The sequence below is a fragment of the Crocodylus porosus genome, unplaced genomic scaffold (genome assembly GCF_001723895.1).
Source record: "Crocodylus porosus isolate Cpor-Errol unplaced genomic scaffold, CroPor_comp1, whole genome shotgun sequence".
NCBI classification, from domain to species: Eukaryota; Metazoa; Chordata; order Crocodylia; family Crocodylidae; genus Crocodylus; species Crocodylus porosus.
In genome coordinates, this window is record NW_017728943.1 from 53,853,719 (window position 1) to 53,875,743 (window position 22,025).

A 22,025-nucleotide genomic window follows, 5' to 3' on the forward strand; every position below is an offset into this window, starting at 1 on the left:
GGAAACCACATTAAGAAGAGAAAGTTTGCACTTAAATAATCTTTTTTCAAATTCCCAAACTATCCTTATGTTTATTTTCCTTTACCTGTTAGCCTTCCTCCTTCCTCCTATGCTCATCATATACCCAATTCAATTTCCCTCCATTTTGGATCCCTAAGCGGCCCTTATTTTTGTATCCTTCCTTTACACCTTTCCTGAAATGTGGAGATTCACCTTGAACCTCAGATGGAAAGCAGTGTTTAATCCCTCCGCACCTGAGTAGTGAACTCCTTTGTGGGAGGTTCCTGACTCCCACTCTAGGGGAGTCATGGCACTATATTATAGTTTGTCAGGTACTGTTTTCTGGATCAAGTTGTGCAGAGCAGTATTTCAGGTCTCCCCCAGTCTCTTCCCATGTTACTTTATCTCCCCAACCCATTTAGCCTTTGCCTTTAGCCTTAGAATATCTCTTTACTTCCCCATTGCCTTAATGGTTTTGGTTCTCAACTTTGCATCTTTTTTTTTTTTCACATTGTGATACTCCCCCTTCCATTTTTTTTCTTTCTCATGCTATTATTTAGTCCAACTCAAGTCACAAAACTATGGGAATTCTCCCAGTCGCTTTGTCTTGGTACCTGCTTTTTGCAGAGTTTAATAGTTTGCCATTCTGTACTATGGTGTTGCTTCTCACTGTTTGTGCCAGTCTCAAGCTGTAATGCCATGGTGCTTTCCATTAAATTCAGATTCTCAGCGCTTTTAAGTCTATCTTTCTTCTTTCTTTGTAATATACTGCTGTTCTTGATGTGTAAAGATGAGTTTAAATGGAAAACCTTATCTGTATCTCATATTTGCTTCTTAGAGGTGCAGTAATTTTACAAAGGTCCTTCTTTCTCCTTAACAAGTCTTGAAACAGTTGTATCCTTCCAGAGTAGGAGCTGAAGTCTCTAACTTTCAGAATCTTCTGCTTTTGTTCAAAATAGAGCAAATGTATGTAATGTCTCTTAGTTTGTGTGAATTAGTGGGTATATAGAGAGTTCTGCGTGCTATGTCTAAAGGGACTGTTGCCTTTGTTTTCAGCTGCTTTAAATATTGTGTTTGATCTCTCCTTCTCCACATCTGGGAGCCCTCTTACTATTTCTTCTCATAATTTTCTATAATCTCATTTTTCTCTGCAAGCTCTTTTTCTTTTCTTTTTTCCTTTCCCATCATCTTAATTTTATTCTGCAGATTTACAGTAGATTGCAGGTTTCTCTCCACCTTTATTTTCAAGTCAGTGACCCTGCCCCCAATTTCTTTTATCTCTACTTTGATTTTATCAAACTTAGCCCCCACTGAGAATTTTAAAGCTCTGATTTCTGAGAATAACTCACCAAAGCCCTCTCTGGTTAAAGTTGCTGTTTCTGTTTTATCTTTCGCCTTTGCTGTCCCACCTGTTCTGCAGTAGCCATCTTTGATTCTGCACACCCTGTGAGCTCTTCTGAATGAGGATCTTCCAGCAAGTTTCTTCTGGGGAAGTCCTTTTCAAATTGATCCCCCTTTTGTAGGGTACTGCAAACAGGGGAAATGCTTACTGTGAGGCAAGGGATTGTGGATGATGTTGTATCTCCCATGGAGGTCTAGCTTCAGGCACCCATCTGATGTCATGTGACCATGCCTATTTCAGTTCATCATTGAGGCTATAACTGCTGCAGGATTGATGAAATAGTGCTGGTATTTATAACACATTTTGCTGAAACAATCCATACTAAAGAATTATCTTTTTTTTTTTCCTTTCCAGTTGTGGCAAATTAATTTTGTATCTCCTTGAGATCTTTGTATACTTGTGCATATATGGTAGGTATGTTTAATGTTGCTGTTTTTTTGGCACAGGTGGCGACCAAAACGCTATGCAAAACCAGAGTTAATGAAGATACTGCATAATTCAGTAGAAGATTCATATAAACGCCTTATTTATCCTCTTCTCTGTAGAGAATTCAGGTAAATACAGTCTCATAGGATATTAAAAAACTGTCTTATAGCCTATGAAAAATGATGCTCAGTTTAGCCTGTGATTTGAGAAGTGATTAATTGTTGTATCTTGATCATTCAGATTTAATTTCCAATCGTATCCAATGTAGCCTGAGGTAAACAGTCATATCCAATAGTGTCCTAAGAAAGATAAATGGTTTGATCTTTACTGCATTGGTTATATTGTTGGGGGCAGGGGGGGGGTTAGATGCATTTTCTGTTGTAATTTTTAAACAAAATAATATACTAAAAAGTTTCAGAAGGTATAAATATCAGTAAGTTTGGTCATGAAGGAAAAGCATTTAAAATGTTTTAAAAACTTAACTTTGTAATGGAAATTAATTTGTTTACTGCACTTTTCATAAGGTGTTTCCTAACCAAGTCCAATGTGGAGTTTACATTACAGGCCTATAATCACATCATTATCATCATCTTAATATAAACCATTATGTCACTGAAATTGTCCTAGACATCTGCTTTTGCCATTACACAATTGCCATTGCAATAATGCTGTCACTGACATTGTTCTATCTCTGTTTCTCTTACCTGTCTGGAAGAAACTGACAACGTAATTGCTCTTGCTGGAAGTGTCCCTTATGTTTGTCATCTCCGCTACAAGATAAATATAGTAGTCATAATGTTAGTCTGATACTAAAGTGTGGATATTGTAATGGCTCTGGAGAATGCAATAATCTTATTTCCAGTGACATTATAATAGCTGTATCATGAGATGAAGTGTCACATGCAATATATATACTACTGCTTAAATAACAAGGAATTTCAGTGCCAAAGTAACATTTAAGACTCTCTATTTTCCCATTGTTGGATAGGGGTTAACCACAGATCCTTCACCGATTGAAAATAGACTCTGAAGTGACTGACAAATTTAAAAAAAACCATAGGCTGCCATGTTGGGTTTAATTTGCATCATGATTCTGTGTTATAACACCTGTTTATATAACTGGAAATTTGTCTGTACGTGGCTTTTTGGCTGTGGTTTGATGCTTCTTTATGAACTGAGAAAGCCAGAGCTTGTACTGAGGCAGATTAAAACTCAGATGAAACTCCGTGAACATGTCCAGATGAGTGCAGACGTCTGGTATGTAGCCACACACCGCTCAGGTAGGCATTTCTTGTGCTGCTAACTTGCAGCTCGGGGAGGTGAGGGGCAGGGGTAGGAGTTTGATGCCAGGAGATCCCAGGTTGAAAAAAGCCATGCCAAAAAAAAAAAAAGCAGGACAGTGCATGTGGCAGCATTAGATGCTGTCCAAAACAAGAGCCTGGTTGGCTGGAGCCACACTTTTTGGTTTCTGGCTGGGCTTCCTGCTGCAGGAGTGCCATGGTGTCAGCTCCCTTACCTTAGGTAAGGCTGCTAGTGCCAGCACAGTTGCTGGCCCCTGCCTCCCCTCCCCTACCTAGGCTAACCTGCTGCATACCAGCGTGCGTGTAGCATAGGTATTCCCTGGAAACAAGTAACAGTGGCATAAGGTGTGACGCTGCTACTTGGGCCTAGGGAAGTGCATGTTTCTGCCCTTCTGGATGTGCCCTATTGAAGATTAGCATACTTTTCCCTGTATATCCTCGGGGATTGTGCCAGTGCAGCTGCACAGAGGGCTGGCCATTGATCTTTGTGACTGGCATAGAACCCCAAAGTAGACAAGGTCTTGTGGCTTGGGCTTCTCATATACTTCAAATCTTTCCACTTATTTACTATCCAAGCTTTGGCTATAGTTTCTTTTTCAGTGTTCTCTTGTGTAAAGTGGGGATAGTTCTGTTTTAAGGGTTTTTTAGTGTTTCTGATACAAGTTGGTTGCTTAGGGCACATTTTGGTCTGGGATATTCACATGTGCTGCCATTATTATCGATGAAAAAATAAACCATGCAGGGTCAAAATTTGGTCCTTAAAGTTTGCATGTGAAATATGCAGAGCTTTGGAAATGCTTTATAGACTTGAATTTTATGTACCTCATGAACAAATCTGAGTTGGGGAAGCACTGAATTGCCCTTTGGAAAGCATAACTGATTGTGCTGACACTTCTAGAAGATCATCTTTGTTTCCTTTTGCAACCCCTTCCCATGACCTCCTCTAGCTTTTGAAGAGTGGAGAAATCTATCCCTTTCCCTCCCAACCATGAGGAGTTTTTCTCCTTTATCCATCCTTCGTAGTAACCATTTATTTTTAATTCCACTCTTCATTGCAGCTGCAGTAGGGATACAGTTAAGATGACATTAGCTCCAGAATTACAGGTCACTTAACATGTAAAATATTCCTCTGGATTGATAGCATGTTTGGCTTGCTATTGGAGGCTTATGGTAGGTGTCTTGTTCCTTTCTCTGGACCCCAAAATTTTACTTTAATGTTCAAGATAAGATCATTGGTTAGGTGCAGTAGCTACCATGAATATTCTGTTACTTTTGTACAGTCTTTACCTTTGGATAACAATAATTACATGACAATCCCCTCTGAGTTGCAGAAGTAGCCATGCTACTCTTCCATTGGCCTACACTTTCAAAAGTGAACTGTTATTTTGGGTGTCCATTGCCAACTAGAAACCAAAATAATTTTATTTTCAAGTAACACCTTTACAGTTTGTCAAGTAACATGCCTAAAATTTGAGGTATTCTGAATCACTAGTCACATTTTAAATATAAGGCCTGGCATAACTGGAGAGAGATGTCAGCCTCACCCTGTAACATACCTGCCTATGAGTGCTCCTTCTACCCAAATTAGATTCAGTTTACTGCATCACTGTAAAGTGTTGTGCTGTGTTGGCCAGACCATTCCCCCCACTTTTCAAAAGCAGTAGTCAACATTTTGATATGGTACCTCAGTAAGATTACTGTAGTACTGAGGATGCTTTTGAAAGTAACCTGAATCTTTTTAAAAATTTAAAAAGATTATTTTTTAAAAGATTAAAAATTAAGCAGCCAGATACTGTGACCAGTATTGGTCAAAAATGCAAAAACCTCTTTTTGAGGAGGCTGTGTTCTTGGCTTCCTTTAAATGTGTCAGAGAAGTTGCCAGTCTCAAGCTGTCTTAAAACCAAGTTTGTTCTTTTGCTTCTTCCTCATGTTTGGCTTTATTAACAATAAGACTGACAGTAAAAGCAGTTTTTCAAGCAAGTCCCTTATCCCAGGTTTTGCTGCAGGATTCCTACCTTGGAACTTTTCAGCCCACCTCCAAACTCTCTTGAGAGCCACTTCCACTTCTTTCATATCTGTGTGGGGTAATGAGTAATTTGTCTATCTTGTCATAATTCAATAACAGTGCAAGGGCTTCCTGTTCTTGCTTGTTTCCCAGGAAGACTGTGTGAAGACTTTTGATACAGCTGACTGGGCGATCATATTAGTATAGACAAAGCTTTTTTTTTGGCTTAAGAGGAAAATTGTACAGGGTAATGGTTTTTGGTTACTCAATTGCCTTTATCAAAAATGTGATGTAATTGCATTTCCCTTAATCCTCCACACAGGTTTAGGCATGAACAATGCTTTGAGGGAGTCGACTGGCTCAGACCTCTGTTTTCTTTACCTGTCCCATCTTTAGTAGTATCCATGACTAGGAACTCAGAAAACTATGAACTCAGATGACTATAATGATGAGGGGTATATGGGAATAAAAGGGAGCCAGTTAATTGGAGGCTTGCTTTCCCATGTTTACTATGCCGTATAGATGGGAAGCGCTCATCAATGGGATAATTAGTTAGGAAAGTGAGAAAGTGACAGAACATGACATTTGATTTATGAAGCTACCAAAAGTCATCCTGATTCAGTGAAAGAAACATGGCTTTTACTGATCCACAGATGGCTTGATTTCAGCAAAGACCTTAACCATGGGATAAAAAGCAGATCCTGTTCCTGAAGCGACAGTGTTAAGAAAAATTGATTTGAGATGTAGTAGGAGCACTATTCGCTAACATATTGTCTCTTTAATTCAGTTTTTAAGCTAAACACTTGTGTACTACTTTTTTTCTGTTGTGATTTTTTTTTTTTTTTTTTGTATAATCCAAAGACTGTTCTGGACTGTATAAATTGTTCAAAAGCAGATGCTCTGTAAGTTAGGGGCTAGGTATGTGTAACAGTTCTTTTCACAACAGCTAGCTTTGTGTTGAGCTTTACTTAGATACTTTTAATCATGGCTACTTATATAGTAATATATTTTGGACTGTATTTAATTGTATTGAAATACAGGTAGTCCTCGTACTTATGGCACAATTGGTTCCTGAAAACCTCATCTTAAGTTGAAATGTTGTAACTCAGAACCAATTTTCTCATAAGAAACAATGTTATAAATGGGGGATTGGTTCCTGAACCAATGCCCGATGCCCTGTTTTAACCAAAAATACCCCAGAATTTTGTCCTCGATCAATTATAGATGAGTAATATAGCTACATTAATGTATTTATATTGTAAATAGCAATCATATTGATTTGGAAGGACTTCTTTGAGGTGACTTTGCTGGATTTTTTGAAGGGCTCTTGGTTGGATTTTTTGAAGGGCTTTTGGCTGGAGTCTTCTCAAGAGTCTTGGCTGCAGGTTTTTCTGGAGTCCTGTCTGCTTTCTTAAAGGTAGTGTCCCAGGAAGTTTGGACAGATGTTCTCCAGGGAGATGGGTGATGCAGCGAACTTGTTTGCTGGCACAGCATCACATTGGATCAAGTGTTGTAAAGTCAAAACTGACGTCATAAAGTTGAAACAGGGTATCTGTCAATTTATAAACGTTGTAAGTGTGAAACGTTGTAACTCAAAATGTTGAGGACCACCTGTATTGCGGTAAAGATTAGAGTACCCTTTTGTTTCTACCAGACCTGCACTTTCAATTAAATTCTCACCATCTCCGTATTATGTTGTGAGACTTCCTGTAACAGTGGGTTACTGCAGTTTTTTTTAAAACTTGGATTGGGCTAATTGTAGCTTTAGCTCAGAAGTTAAATGAGTATGAAGTTTTCACTCTTTCTTAGCGGAAGTTTGTTTGTGTTTTATTGTTTAGGATTAGTTGCCACAATTGGCAGTTTCTGATTAGGAGAGCCCGGAACTAGAGAGATACAGGGTGAGTGCTGGAACACAACCCCCATGGGCAGGAATGTACTGCACCTGCCAGTACTATTCCTGGTTCATGGCCACTTAACCCTATCCTTTTTTATCCTTTCTCTCTCCCTCTCCTCCCACCACAAGCTTTTTCTTTATAGTCGTGCATAGGGCTGCTAAAACATTTAAAGCCTTCTTTAGTGTTAAGATCCTCTGCTGTTTTATTAAATGCTGGAGCAGAAAGTTTCCAAGAGAATATTGAAATGTTTGCTTCTGGTGATTCAAATGGCAGAATTCGCCAGCGAGACAATTACCTTATGTATTGTTTCATTTCCTCTCTTTCACTTTGTCAGATATCATTATTTCTCAAATCTGGTATTATAATATCCAGTGTTGCTTTTGGAATTTCAGAATATATTTTTATGTTGTTGCAGTGCTATATGGAAGTGAAGTGCCAGAGACATTTTTTTTAATGTATAATCCTTTTATAATTTTCCATAGCTCTTTTCCTTACTAGTCTTCTGAGACACAAAAACCATTTCTTTAAATCTCATTTTACACCTGAAGCTAGTTTGCAGACATTTTCCCACTAAATGTCTTGCCCCAAATGTTGAATGTGGAAATTTGAAGTTTGAAAAGAAAGTCTTACTTGAGATCCCTCATCTTCCAGCTGTGAATACTGAGGTCAACAGGACAAGATTAGGATAATTGCCCTTATTAAAATACATCTGTTGGTGATATGATGACTGAAGGAAGTTCAGGCTTTCACGGAAGGCAGTCAAAGTATCTGTATTGTTAGTATTTGTTCTTTGTAATTAATAAATCACAAATTTACAAAATAATTAATGTTCTTATATTAAAGGAATGAACCTCTGTCCTTCCTTGGCTCACACTTTTCTCTCAACATTGAAAAATGTCAGAAATTAGAAAAACAAAGCTGGACATCTTGCCATTTGGACACAGACAGTGGGGTACTGAGAAAAATAAAAGGATATTACATTGTCTTAGGTAGCGTGACACTTATTAAGGATCAAATGACTACCGAAAATTTAAAATCAAGGGTAGGACTTGGAATGGCAGACCACGTCATCAATACAAGTGTTGAGTGAGAGGCAGAGAGAGAGAAAAGAGAAGTCTATATTTGAAATTAAAAATACAGGATGTTATGTAATAGAAAGGACATACTTTATGTTCCCCCACACACCTGGCACTTTCAGTAACATTTCCTGTTACTATAAAAGTTTCTGTAAATCCAAGGCAATTTTAAACATGTTTCCATAAGGTGTACATAACTAGTAACATGTGTTTAGGGGCAAATCCCGTTTGTTTGTAGTTCTTTATAGGACAGCCTTCTAGGCCATATGAAACACACTTTTGCATAGAGAACAGCCAACACCTCCATGCAGATCCTTCAGTCTTTACCTACACGCTTACCATGGCTTAAGACACTGCTGCTGTTGGATTCAGTGGTGGCTTCTGCAGTACAGCTGTTCTGCTGCCTGGGGGTGACTCCTCCTGGGCACAGTGCAGGGCACAGTTTGTTCTTTGGCCTTTTGCAGGGGGCATGCATACAAATCCAGCTTTAGATAATTCTTGTGTTAATGGTGTCTGCCTGGTTTCAGGGGGATTTAATTTTCTTCTGTGCTAAGGATGCCTCGTCTTAAAAAATGCTTTACAAAGGATATGTAAAGGTAGATTGTCTGAGTACCACCAACGGGAAATTTGCTGTGCTTTCAAAAATTGAAGCTAAAATTTTTCAGATATTGCAACTCACTTGTTGTAGTTTTAGAAACATTTTCCTGTCTTTTTTAAAATACCTTTTTTTCTCTATGTAGTTGTTCTGTTCAAGACCTTCAAAATTGGCAAGTGGTCCACTTTTGTGGGGAAATGGTAGCACTATGTAAAATGCAGTCAAATGTACAAAATGAACTGTATAAGGAGGCTTTATATATTTTGTTTCCTTGATTATTCAGCTTTTGAATGGCTACAGTGGAAACCTTTCCATTGCACCATAGTCTGGGCTGAAAATAACACTGTAGAGATGTCTTAATATATACAGGCTCTCACCCCCCCCCCATATAATACCTGATTACATGGAGAGAATTAATCATACAGAGTTTTTCTGTAATTTTAAGTTTGTTTCAACATTAGGTAAATGTACATACTGGGGTTCTTTATTGATTGGCATAAAAAGACACGTTCATGGTAGGAGAGTGGGGGATGAGAGATGGGAGATGCTCTTGAAATAATATGCTGGTTTCTGACGCTTGGTGTGTTTGGTGTGTCAAATACTTTAGTACCTGATGGCAGTACATAGATGAGAATGGATATATAGACAGTCAAAGACTGGGGAATACCTGAACACTGAAGAATATTTTTGTGTCATAGCTGTTTAAATTGTATGTTTTATTTTGTACCAGTTACTTGGTCTTTTTGAGTTAGGGAATGCTTTGTGCCCATTAGGTTTAGCTTAGCTTAAACCATAAAAGACATAGAAACATGCTAAACATGCTGTTGTAATTATCTTGTATCTGAAACTGTTTTTCAGGCCAACAATTTCAGTTATATTTGTTAAACAATATAAGTCCAAACTGACTGTTTTGTGAATTACAGTACTTTGGACCTATTAAAGCTATCTAGTCTACTTCCCACTAAGTTGATTAAATCACTTTTGATTAGTAGTAATTCTTTAAGCAACTAACTACTTCAGTTTGTTCCAAAATTTTTCACTAAAAAATGAACTCAGTGCATTTGTTCTCAAGGCCAGATTGATGTGGATCAGAATATTCTTTCATTTACAGATAGAAACTAGCTGAAATTAGCGATAGTTGACCAGTCACAATACTGAGTAGATATGAAACTAAAAGGTAAAATATGCATTATAGGCCTGTGTGAATAGAGAAGTATTAGATTTGGAATCGGACAGTTTGGAGGAGAGTGATTCGATTCGGATAACTGTCCTGAATCCATTCAGCTGAATTGGCTTCAGAAGATTTGGTGCTGATTTGGAGAGATTCGGTGATTTGGATTGGGCGGCTGCAGGTTCTCCCATGGCTTCTCTGGTTGTGCCTGCCTCTCCCTGGGTGGTGGGGAGCCATGGGAGAAGTCCCCATGGATGCCCTGCCCAGCCCCTGCCTGGCCCAGCCTCCTGGCACTTAAAAAGCCCTGTACATACTGGCTGCAGGAGCAGTGATTGGGGCCTCTGGGTGCTGGTGGCAGAGCCCCCCTGTGCAGCACAGGGCAGCAGGGATCACCCCCCCATACACATTCATGTGGCAGCTGCCCCATGGCGCGTTGCAGGTGCAGTGTGGCTCAGAAGGGTGCTACGTGCTGCCTGGGCCCTGAGGCAGCTGGGGCTGAGCGATGCCAGGCTCTGCCTGACACGTGGAGCTGCCCCAGCTCCCAGGCGAATTGAACTGGGGGCTGGGGAATTGAACCACAGCTGGGCAGGCAGCAGCAGGGCAGACCCCCTGCTCCCAGTGCTTCTGCACCTGCATCCCACGCTCCCCTCCCCTTTCCTCCCTTTCCTTTTTTCCCCTCCCCTCTCCCTACCCCAACAGACTTACCAGCTGAAGGCAGCTGTCAGCTGCCTGTTTAGTCTGTGGCCGAATCTCCGAATAGGCCGAAGCTTTTTCTGAAGCTTTTCCAAATCAATTCAGATGCTTCAAATCAATTCAGAACTTTTACTTGGTCTCCTGATTTTGATTTGGATTCGGAGATTTGGTCCTCGAATCAGGCCTAATCTCCTCTGAATCAAATTGGCTACCAAAGCTTCGCACAGCCCTAATGGATAACTTATACCATAGCACAGTTACAGGCGATACTCTCTTATGTTTAGAACCATATCAGTCCCAAAAACCTAAGATGATCAGTAATGCAATATTAATTTGAAGGTAATGAAGAAATAACTTGAAGTCCTTCCAGAAAGGACATGATTTTCAAGCAACTCAAAATTGCTATCTGAAAATGAATTGGAGAAATAAAATTTTTGCTTTTTACCTTCCAAGATCAAAACTAACATCTGATGCAGAAAAGGAATCTGTAATGATGTTTGGAAGAAATCTGCGACAGTTGCTGCTGACAAGCCCTGTCAGAGGCCGTACTTTGATGGGAGTTGACCCTGGGTACAAACATGGCTGTAAGCTGGCAATCATTTCACCAACCAGTAAGTTTAAATTTCAAGTTTACCAACTGCTTTTTCAGCTGCCGCTTGTACATATTTCTTGAATTATGAGACATACTAGTTGTAATATAATATGCTCTGTAATATAATATGATAACTTTTTAAAGTTAGGTTTTAGCTTGTTGTGTTTGCATGTTAATTTTTCAAAATCCTTTGTACAGACATGAGATTGAACTTCCCATGTCTGTAATATCACTGATTTAAGTAGTCATTTTCACCTGTGCAAAGTGGAAAGTGTTCTGCCCATCTTGAGCACATTTTGCACTAGTGAGAATAGTTACGTAAGTCAGAAGGTGATGAAGAATTGGCTTTTCAGTATGTTACAACTTAAAATAGAATCACTATTTTAATATGTGCTCCATTTGCCGCCTTCAGAAGTAACACTCTATGTAAGCCTTTAAAAACTGATGACTTTGCTTCTTTGTTTTCTTTAATTGTATGTATTTTAAAAATAAATTTAAAAAAACCTTGTGGAAGGCTTGGGACCAGTAGAACTAGTGAACAGGCATCGTTCTTGATTGACTACAAGGGAAACCTCTCCATTGTACCAAAAAAACCTCCAAAATTGCCACAGAACTAGAGGGAAAATTCTTTCATGGATTAAGAGCTGGTTAAAAGATGGGAAGCCAAGGGTAGGGCTAAATGGTCCTTTTTTTAGAGTGGAGAAAAGTCAAAGGTGGCATCCCACACATCTTGCTGAGCCCAGTGTTCTTTGAACTTTTCATCAGTGTTCTGGAAATGGGGGTGCACAGTGAAATCTCCAAGTTTGCAGATGATACCATATTATTCTTGGTAGTCAGATCCCAAGGTGACTGAGAGGAGCTGCAGAAAGATCTTCCCAGGTTAAGTGAGTGGGCCAAAAAATGGCAGATAAACTCCAGTGTCAACAAGAGCAATGAAATGCGCGTGGGGAAAGATAGTCTCAACTATATACACAGTGCTGGATTCTGAACTAGCTTTTGTGATTCAGGAAAAAGACCTTGGAGTCACTGTAGGTAGTTCCCTGAAAATGTCAGGTAAGTGTGCAGCAGTGACCAAAAAAAACATTAAGAATTTTGGTAGGATTTAAAAATGAAATTGGAAACAAAACAAAGAATGTCATCAGTGCATTATGCCATTATACAAATCCATGGTGCATCCACACCCTGAATACTATGTGCTGTTCTGGTCTCCGCATTTCAAAAAGAATGTAGTACAATTGGAAAAGGTGCAGAGAAGGGCCACTAAAATGATCTGGAATATGTAGTAGTTGCCATCCCAGGAGAGACTAAAAAGCCTAAGACTAGTTAGGAAAGGAGAAAGCTGCGACAAAATATAAGAAGTCTATAAAATCATGAAGAATGTAGACAAAGTGAGCAGGGAACTGTTATTCACCAGAATACTAAAACTAGGGGGCACCCACTGAAATTAATAAGGAACAGCTTTACAAGTAACAGCAGAAAGTACTTTTTTTATGAGGTTGTAGAGGCAGATATCACAGTCAGGTTCAAAAAGGACTAAATAAACTAGTGGATTACATCTATTAATAGCTAGTGAACAGAACAGTTGGAGATGTTTCCTCTGGCATTTCTAAAGCAATGATGGTGGATGCCAGAGAGGGTAATGTATAGGGGATAGATTATTTTAGATATACCTGGTTCAGTGCTCTCCCTCTAAAATATCTACTCCTGCTACTGCCAGAGATGAGCTACTGAACTAGATGGACCATTAGAATCATAGAAAGTTAGGGTTGGAAGGGACCTCAGGAGGTCTAGTCCAACCCTCTGCTCAAAACAGGACCATCCCCAACTAGATCACCCCAGCCAAGGCTTTGTCTACCTGGGTCTACAAGGATGGAGTTTCTGCATCCTCTTTGGGTAGCCTATTCTAGTGCTTTTCTACCCTTCTCATGAAAGCTTTTCCTAATATCTAAAGTTAATCCTAATATCTAACTTAAACTTCCCTTGTAGCAATTTGAGACCATTGCTCCTTGTTTTGTCATCTGCCACCACTGAGAACAGCCAACTCTAACCTCTTTGTAACCACCCTTCAGGTAGTTGAAGGCTTCTGTTTTCTATTATCCCCCTTTAGTCTTCTCTTCTTCAGACTAAATAAGCCCAGTTCCCTCAAAGGTGTCATGTGCCCCAGCCTCGTAAACATTTTCATTGTCCTCTGTTGGACTCTCCAATTTGTCCATAGCCTTTCTGTAGTGGGGGGGCCCAAAACATACTCCGGATGTGGCCTCACCAGTGCTGAATAGAGGGGAATAATCACTTCCCTTGATCTTCTGGCAACACCCACACGAATGCAGCCCAGTATGTTGCTATCCGTCTTAGCAACAGAGGCACACTGTTGACTCCTATTCATCTTATTGTCCACTGTAACCTGCAGGACCTTTACTACAGACCTGCCGCTTAGTTAATTGGTCCCCAGCCCGTACTCATGCGTGGATTGTTCTGTCCAAAGTGCAAGACTTTGTACTTGTCCATACTGAACTGTATGAGATTTCTTTTGGTCCAGTCCTTGAATTTGCCTAGGTCTTTCTAAATTGTAGCCTTACCCTCCAGTGTATCTACCACCCCCTCCAGCTTGGTGTTATCTGCAAACTTGTATCAAAAGCCTTGCTAAAATCAAGGTATATCACGTCCACTGCACTCCCTGCATCCATAGAGCCAGTCATCTCATTGTAGAAGGCAGTCAGGTTGGTCAGGCATGATTTGCCCTTGGTGAACTGATTTGACCCAGTATGGCACTTCTTCTTATGTTTTTATAATCTGGGCTGAAGAAAACTTTTGTAGAGATGTGCAGAGATTTTTTTCCTTTCTCTTCCCATTTTGTCCTTGTTTCTGTTCCAAGTATATTTCTATACAGCAAAAAAACCCCAACCCAAATAAGGTTTGTTAATAGTAATAAAGGAAAGGTTCATGGGTTTCAACAAATTTTAGCGAGACATATTTAATCTGTGATATCCCTGTAATTTTGAATTTGAGCTGTTAACCTGTGATAAAACTCAGGTTACCTTTTCTTCACTAGTTTTTTAACCAGAGTTAAAAATGCCTCCTTTCCATCTTTTTTCCAGTGTAAACATACCTTTGACTTTCAGAAAGGGCTGTAACTTTTTTGTCATTTGTCCTATAGAAATCGAACAATAAGCACATAGGACATACGTGATGGATTTTTATACTTTGTACAAACTAAGGAATGGCCATCCACTGTTAATTTTCAATTGTTTCCTATTTTAGTTAGTTTTGATAAATCAGAGGTGAAAGGCTATATTATGCCATGACCTAAGACCTTCTTGTCACTTGAGATCAATGATGCCATGGTTTTATTGAGACTTGTGCACATCCTCTTACAGGTTAATGAAACTTGTTCAGAATGCTTCTTTTATTTGCTGTATACCCAGTGGACCCCTAATTGTTATGATCGGGTGTCTTCCTGCTTCTTATTCTAAGCAACATTTTTGGTTTGCTTCGTATGAAGTCACTTAAGCTTTCAAAAGTGACTTTAAGTACTTGGGCACCTCCGAATCACTAAAGAGTAAGGCTGATATGCTCCATGTGGTAAAACACATCTCCTGTGGGGTTGCTCTCCAGGATCAGGCCCTCAAACCCTGGGAGTGCCTTCCTGCTGTTCCTCTGTTACAGAGATGTGCCACCGTGGAATTTTTATGGTTTACAAAGGCAACAAAAGGTGATGTCTGTTTCCACCCTGAGTTTCCTGACATATTTCAACCCAGTTTGTGATAGTAGGAGTTGCCACTTACTATGTGATAAGAGCACCTGCAACACTCCATGAAGCTCAGCATTTATGCCCACTTCCATTCAAAAACATAGGTGGTGCCTGTGCAGTCAAAAGTGGGATTCAAACCCAGTGCAATTAAGGATTGATACAACATCATGTTTGATTAATGACAGAAAGGCTTTAATGAGCTATAAAATTAAATGACAGAAAAAGTTTCCTTCCCAATATTCAGTAAAAGTCCTAGTATATACAAAACTCCTCGTATATGTTAGCTGCAAAGGGTGTCTCTTACCAATGCAGGCAGGAAGTGGTTTCAGTCTTTGCAGCCTTCCCTGGGCATGGATCCTTCACTAGGAGTGATCTGCTGTGTGCGGTGTTGCAGTGATTTCTGTCTCTCTCCTGGGGTGCACACTTTTGCCAGCAACTCTCTTTCATTCTTATGCTGTTTAATTGTATAGTTTTAAAACATTCTTCCTTGATATAGTTGGTTGATTAAAGTCAGAACAAAGCAGGTAGGGAGGGACCATCACATTACAATTGCTAACTTCTCAGATCCTATTTTGGGTTGTCTAGCTGTGAAACTTGTTTTTGTAAGCTTTTGATCAGTCTGGAGGTTACACTTCAACCAAATGGGATGGGTCTTGATGGACTAAACGGGATACCTTGGGGCACTGATCACAAGACACTTTTGGGTAGTTGTTTTAACAATGAGGCAGAACCCAAAATAGTCCACACCAGTGATGGTCTATGGAGATATTTGCAAAACTTCAGACATTGAATGCCTGTTCTGAAAAATATGCCTTAATTGAGGGAGGATGTGTCAACAAGGAAGATACAATCATGCAAGGATATGCAATTATTTATGAAAGGTTTATCATAATAAAACATTGAGTACATTTTCAAGTAGCACAGGAGATGAAATCAATTAGGATTGCTTTATTTTGCATTGTCTCAGTCACGATATTGCATTCTTGTGCAAAGTGCACTATTATTTTAAGTTAATCATTTAAATTTCAGGTGTAGGTCTGGCCAAGCTTTCACAGTCATCCGTGCCCATCTTTTTATATTAAGGTGCTTGCCCAGGAAATGGTTCGGTGTTCAAACCCTATCTTCCATTTCTTATTCCCGTTTTAATATAATCCTTGACTGTGGAGTCCGAGTGTCTGTTTATGAGCAAGTTCCTGGCTTCCCACAGTGCATACCTAAAGCAGGATATGAATTGGTCGAAGCAAATTGTCAGGGCCCCTTGCTGTCTGGTCAGGTACCCATAGAGAACCACTTCCTTGGTCAGGTTTCTGAAACCTGCCACCACCAAGAGGAGCACACAGACTTTCTTCCACACTTTTCTGGCATATAAGCATTCCCAGAAGAAGTGGCTGATTGTTTCTGTCTGCCACCAGGAGGTCTGCCTCAGGCAGTTCGATGGACCTCTCTGCCCTGTGTGGTTTCTCTGTGCCTACATGGGGAGTACCTGGTGGGCCTCCTGCCAGTTCAGATCTCTGTGCTCCTCCTGTAGGTCCTTGTGGAAAATTCACTCCCACACAGCCTGGCAGCTCTCACTAGGTAGTAAGTCTCTGGGCAATACCTCTTGCCCTTACTGCCTCCCGTATCCTGTGGTGGTTCACCAGGGTTGCTAGGGTAGTGTTGTGCAGCTTCTGTTTCTTCCAAAAGCACTCCAGGATCTTGAAAAACCATGGGAAAACCATGGTCCTGTTGGCCATTGTGTGCACCTCCCACTGTTACACCAGCTACCCTACAAAATACTTAAAGCTGGCTGTTTTAGATTCCATCCCTGTTGCCAGTTTGCACACCTGGCTCATGTATTTGGCCCAGAGGAAGAGAAGGACGTCTGGCATTCCTGGGCCTCCAGACCATTTCACTTTGTACAGGTTGGTCCTTGCCACTTTTTCCCATGTGGAGTTCCAAAAGAAAACGTTTATGGTTCTTTGGTTTCTGCGAATGACTTGTTCTGGGGGGTGGGGAGGGGGAAGAGTAGGGCTGTGTGTAGCAACATCGACAGGAGCATGACCTTCAGCACCACGCACCCCCTCATTGACAGGCATTGACATAATTGCCATAGCCCCAGTCTCTCTCTGGCTTTGGTCTCTGTCTTTTCCCAGGCCCTCTACCCTGTCAGCTCTGGGTCAAACTCCACCCTGACTATCTTTACCCCCTTCCAAGGGACAGAAACTCCCAGGGGTGACAGGTCCCCGAGCTTACACAGGACTAGGCAAGTGCTTTTTCTCACGTTGAGCTTAGCCTCTGCTGCTGCTCCATATACCTGGGTGTGTTGTAGTGCTCTTTCCACTGACCCTTTATTCCTGCATATGATGTTCAGATCATCCATGTATGTGAGGACTTTTGTCTCTTCCCCATTCCTCCCATGGATCTTCACACTGCTGATTCCAGGGTCCTGCCTGACTTGCTGTGCTAGTGGTTCCATTGCACAATTAAACAGGATCGGGGAGAGTGGGCAGCCTTGCCTGAGGCCCGATTCTACTGTAATCGGGGCTGTCAGGAACCCATTCACTATAACCCTGCTGTTCATGTTGGTGTACAGTGCCTTTATCCAGGTGACAAAGGTTGCAGGGGTTCCCCTCATTTCTGTGTCTTCAGTAGGAAGTGATGGGATACCTGTATGTAGGTAGAGGTGTACTGATACATTGGTCTGATATTGGATCAGCACTGATATAAAAAAATTGATTATATTGGAAATCAGCCTGATGTAGCTGATAATTTGGCTGATAAATGTCTGTGCATGAGTGCAGCTGCAGCACAACAGGCAGGCAGTGAGGAGCATAGTCTGACAGCTTGGATAGCTGCGTGCAGCTGGTAAGTCTGTTGTGGTAGAAGGGGAGGGAAGAGGTATGGGGGGCAGATCAACAACCCCCTCAGTGAGGGAGGGAGTGGTGCAGGGGCTGGGGCAGGTGCTGCCCAGCCAGGGTGGGGCAGGCATGGGAAGGAGACATGGTTCGTCTGGGTGGCGTGGTGGGGTGCGTACCCTAAGCAGGCACGGGGAGGGTGCCCCCAGATCTGTGCAGTGGGGGCTGCAGTTGGGGCTGGGGCCGGGACTGCACCAGGCCCTTCCTGGTGCATGGGGGCTGCACTCAGGGCTGTGGTCAGGGCAGCCAGCGGTAGCGCTGGCAGGCAGCTATGGGGGGGGCCGACGGTGAAATTTGGGGTGGCTGCAGTCCCTCCCTCTGTAGCCCCCTCCCAGCGCCACTGCTGCCCACCCTAAGCGCAGCCTCCACACACTGGGAAGAGCCCGGTGAAGCCCCAGCCCACAGCTGCAGCTGCACCCTCCTTGGCCCCGCCCTGTGCAGACTCAGGGGCACCCTTCCTGTGCCCTCCCGAGATGCGCAACGCTGGGACTTGCCCCCCCACATGTCTCCAGGATGAGCCACTGCTCTGTCAGAATCAGCCCCCAAAATCTCTATTGATGCATTCCTAGTCATAGGCCTTCTCCAAGTTGAGGTTCAGTGTGGCGTCGTTCTGTCTTCTCTCCTGCTGGTACTGTAGTGAATCTTGTAGCTGCATCAGGGCATCGTGGATCTATTGTTCTGGCACTGTGCAGAGCTGGTCCTTGTGAATCACCGCACTTATAACAGACGTAAAAAATTCAGCCAAGACATTGGCCATTAGTTTGTAATCAAAGTTCAGGAGTATAATTGAATGCCAGTTTCTCAAGCCCCGCCTCTCCCCCTACTTTTAAAGAAGGTTTATAAGGTCTTCCTCCATCCCCGCTCCCAGGTGGCCCTCCCCAGGTGCCTTATAGACCTCCAGCAGGTCCGGGGCCACCTGGTCCCAGAAAGCAACATACAATTCTGTGGACAAACTGTCTGCCCCAGGTGTCTTACTGTTCTGGAAGCTGAGGAGCATCGTGTTGATTTCTTGCAGCGTGCACGCCTCCACTAGCCTCTGTCCTTTGTCCTCCCTAAGGACTCGTGAGCCTTTGCAGGCAGTCCTGCATTGCTTCAGGGTTCTCCAGTTGTGCCATGTAGAGCTGCTGGTAGAATGCTGCTGCTGTCCCCAGCATCCCATCGTTCGACCAGTGCTCTACCCCCTCTCCATCTACCAGGCTGGTCATTGCTTTTTTCTTGGTTTCCTTTATCTTGCTAAAATAAGCAGACCACTCTTCCCCTCTTCCACACGGGGGGCCTGGGCTAGGAAGATCTTCTTCCTGGCCTGTTCCCTTTACCATGCCCCAATCTGGGGGCCTCACATCCCAACCCTAAGCTGCCTGCTTGTTCAGCTGCGCTTGAGGTGTTCTTGTTGCCGTCTCTGGAACCAAGCTTGTCTTCTTCCAGCCTTCTGGAAAAAGTCCCTCGTTGTCTTTCACCACTCTGTGTAGTTCTAGTATCTGGGTTGGAGGTTTTCCATCCTACGTAGTGCTGCTTGAACTTCCTGTGTATTTTTTCGTCTTCCAGAAGGGTCACATTCAGTTTCCACGTGTCCTTGCTTCTCTTGGGCTGCTTTCCCAGTTCTGCTTTTACTGTTAGGAGGTAAGGGTCTGAGAAGCAGACCAGCATGGATTTGGTCTTGGCTACCTTCCACCCTTTTGGGAAGAAGATGAAGCCTGTGTGATTTTTTTGACTGCCCCAGGGGGTCTACCTGAATGAACTTTCCCCCAGGACCCGTGGCCTCTTTGCCTGCATCCACCAGGCTATGTTCGCAGATGAGCTGCTGCCTGGAGGATCTGTCCAGCCCTTTCATTTGGCTTCTGCTTATTCTGTCACCCACGTTGAGGATGCAGTTCATGTCCCCTGCGATCATCACTGGCCAGTTACTACCTTCTTGTTCTTGAGGAAGGCATGTTTTGCTGTCCTATTTGCTGGTATGTATGCATTTAAAATCTTGAATGTCCTTTCTTCTGTTGCCAGGGTGACCTGCAGCAACCTGCCTGCAATGATTTCTCAGTGCTTCAGTGGCTGGACTTTATCTCCCTTCAGGAGTACTGTGACCTCTGCTGTCTGGTCATCACTGGCTCCTGAAGGGCCAGGTTGTCACCTCTTCTTGAAATCAACATCGTTTTTAGAACTGGGCAGGGCTTATTTCTGAAGACAAAGGATGTCTGCCCACAGCATTTCAGTGGTGTCCCATTTCTCCTTCCTAAGCAGCTTTTTACATTCACTGAGGCTATAAGGATCCCCATGAGTAGAAATGTGCTGGAGTTGGGTCTGGAGTCTAAATGCCCTGGTACTACAGGAAAACAGAAGAGGATGACGGGAAAGAAATGGCAGACCTTATATGGAGGAGAGGGGCCTGGCATAGACTTTTCAGGGGCAGGCCCTCTGAGGAGGGCAGTGGGTGGGGTACAGGTGTGGCTATGGGTGCATGGATATGCAATGCAAACTGCATAATGGGTTTTAATGGTTTAACTGTGAACCACAGGGGCCACTTAGCAGAGTGAGTGAGTGAGTATATATATTTTTGCAAAAAACCCAAAACCCCTATCTTCCATTTTTTCAGGAAAGTCTATTAATTACCAGGCTGTAAACTATGCTGAGTGGAGGGTGCTACTCTTCACTTGTCTTGTTCAGTCTGAGCCACTGTGCATAAAAGAGTACAAGAGTCATGGGGCTGGATAGAAAGTTCACAAGAGAGAGAATTTCTTTGTAGCCTGGTTATGTAGCCAGTCTTCTAGGAGTTGTGGATTATGATCAATGTGCACAGGGCTGCTTATTTATACATTTGTCATTAAAGAATCGTTGATTAAAATACATAAAGGCTTTTGGCAACAGAGGCCAGAACTCTGGATTCTCCCTCACCAGGGAAATGCCCTCACTGCTGAGTTAAAGCATCTTGAACGGGGGCAGACAATTCTTTTGGGTGGAGGGCTGCTTACTGAGTTTTGGCAAGCCATTGAGGGCCACATGACAGGCAGTGTAGGGCAGATTAATATTAATTTTCTAAATTTTTTAGGGGCCCCCAGGGCCAGATAGAACGGCTTGGCAGGGGTGCATCTGTCCCATGGGCTGCACTTTCTCTATCCCTGGTGTTGAATCTTTGTTTTCTACTGTACCCTGTCCAGCTGTGAAATGTTTTCTTTATTTTCATCTGACTTCCACAGCACAAAGTGCTGGAATTAGATTTTCACATACTGCTTATTCAAAAAAGTTTGCCATACCTAGTGCAGCATAATATAACCAACTTAAAAAAAATTGTAAATGGGATGGCTGTTTTTCTATATATCGTCTAGAGCAGGGGTTGACAACATTTTTGGGCAGAATACCAAAAACACCCACAGCCTTCACTTGTAAGCTGTTGTCATGCCAGGGGTGGACAGCAGGGGAGCTGCGATGGGCCCGGTCCTTGTGGTAGTGCCGCCCCAGTCCCTTCCTGTCCGTCCATCCCGAGGCTCGCATGCCAAGCAAAATGCTTTTGCGTGCCTAAGTTTGGCACGTGTGCTGTGGTTGCCTGCCCGTTCTAGAGATATAGGAATAATTTAATCCAGTTGCACACAATTCATCTGGCCCCACGGGCCCAATCCAGTGCTTGGGTCTGGTCCGTAGGCTTCGTCATTGGTTTGGAAATTTGCCAGCAGCATTAATTGTCCGTCACCTAAGGGAGCCCTGCAGGCCAGATAACATGGCTCTATATGCCGGGTATGGCATACGGGCTATATATTGGTCATTACGGGCTATATATTGGTCATCCCTGATTTATTCTGATAGTGGAACCATAGTGACTCCTTAATTATAAAAATGTAACTGTATTTACAAAATTTCTGCCTTAAAAGGATACATTTGGTAAGTGCGAAGCTGATTGTGTTACTTAACTTTTCGTTAAATAGGCAAAAAATCATCAATAGTTTCTGATTTAAAAAAAACCCCTAAAAGATACAAAACGCACGCAACTTCCCTTCTGCCCCAAGAAAAAAAAACACCCTTTGATTATATCCTTAAATATTTACATTGTGGATACGTTGCTTTTTTAAGGATGGAAATTCTGTTGCAGAAATAAGTACGTATACCACTTTTTAATCTGTTATGCTCTAACATGACCTTGATGAGAGGTCAAAAGATTCTAAAGAGCATGGATTGGTAAAGGACCCTGGATCCACCAAAGCATTAGCCCAGGTATTTATTAGTAGTTTTAACCTCCCAGCA

General features: G+C 42.2%; 1 protein-coding gene across 1 annotated transcript in view; it reads left to right on the plus strand.

The window, feature by feature from the left end:
- SRBD1 (S1 RNA binding domain 1) overlaps positions 1-22,025 on the plus strand; it is a 207,194-nt gene that overhangs the window by 39,262 nt on the left and 145,907 nt on the right. Inside the window, exons 10-11 of the mRNA XM_019548564.1 lie at positions 1,849-1,956; positions 11,018-11,175. Coding sequence (XP_019404109.1) covers positions 1,849-1,956; positions 11,018-11,175 — 266 coding nt within the window. The remainder of the gene's footprint in view (positions 1-1,848; positions 1,957-11,017; positions 11,176-22,025) is intronic.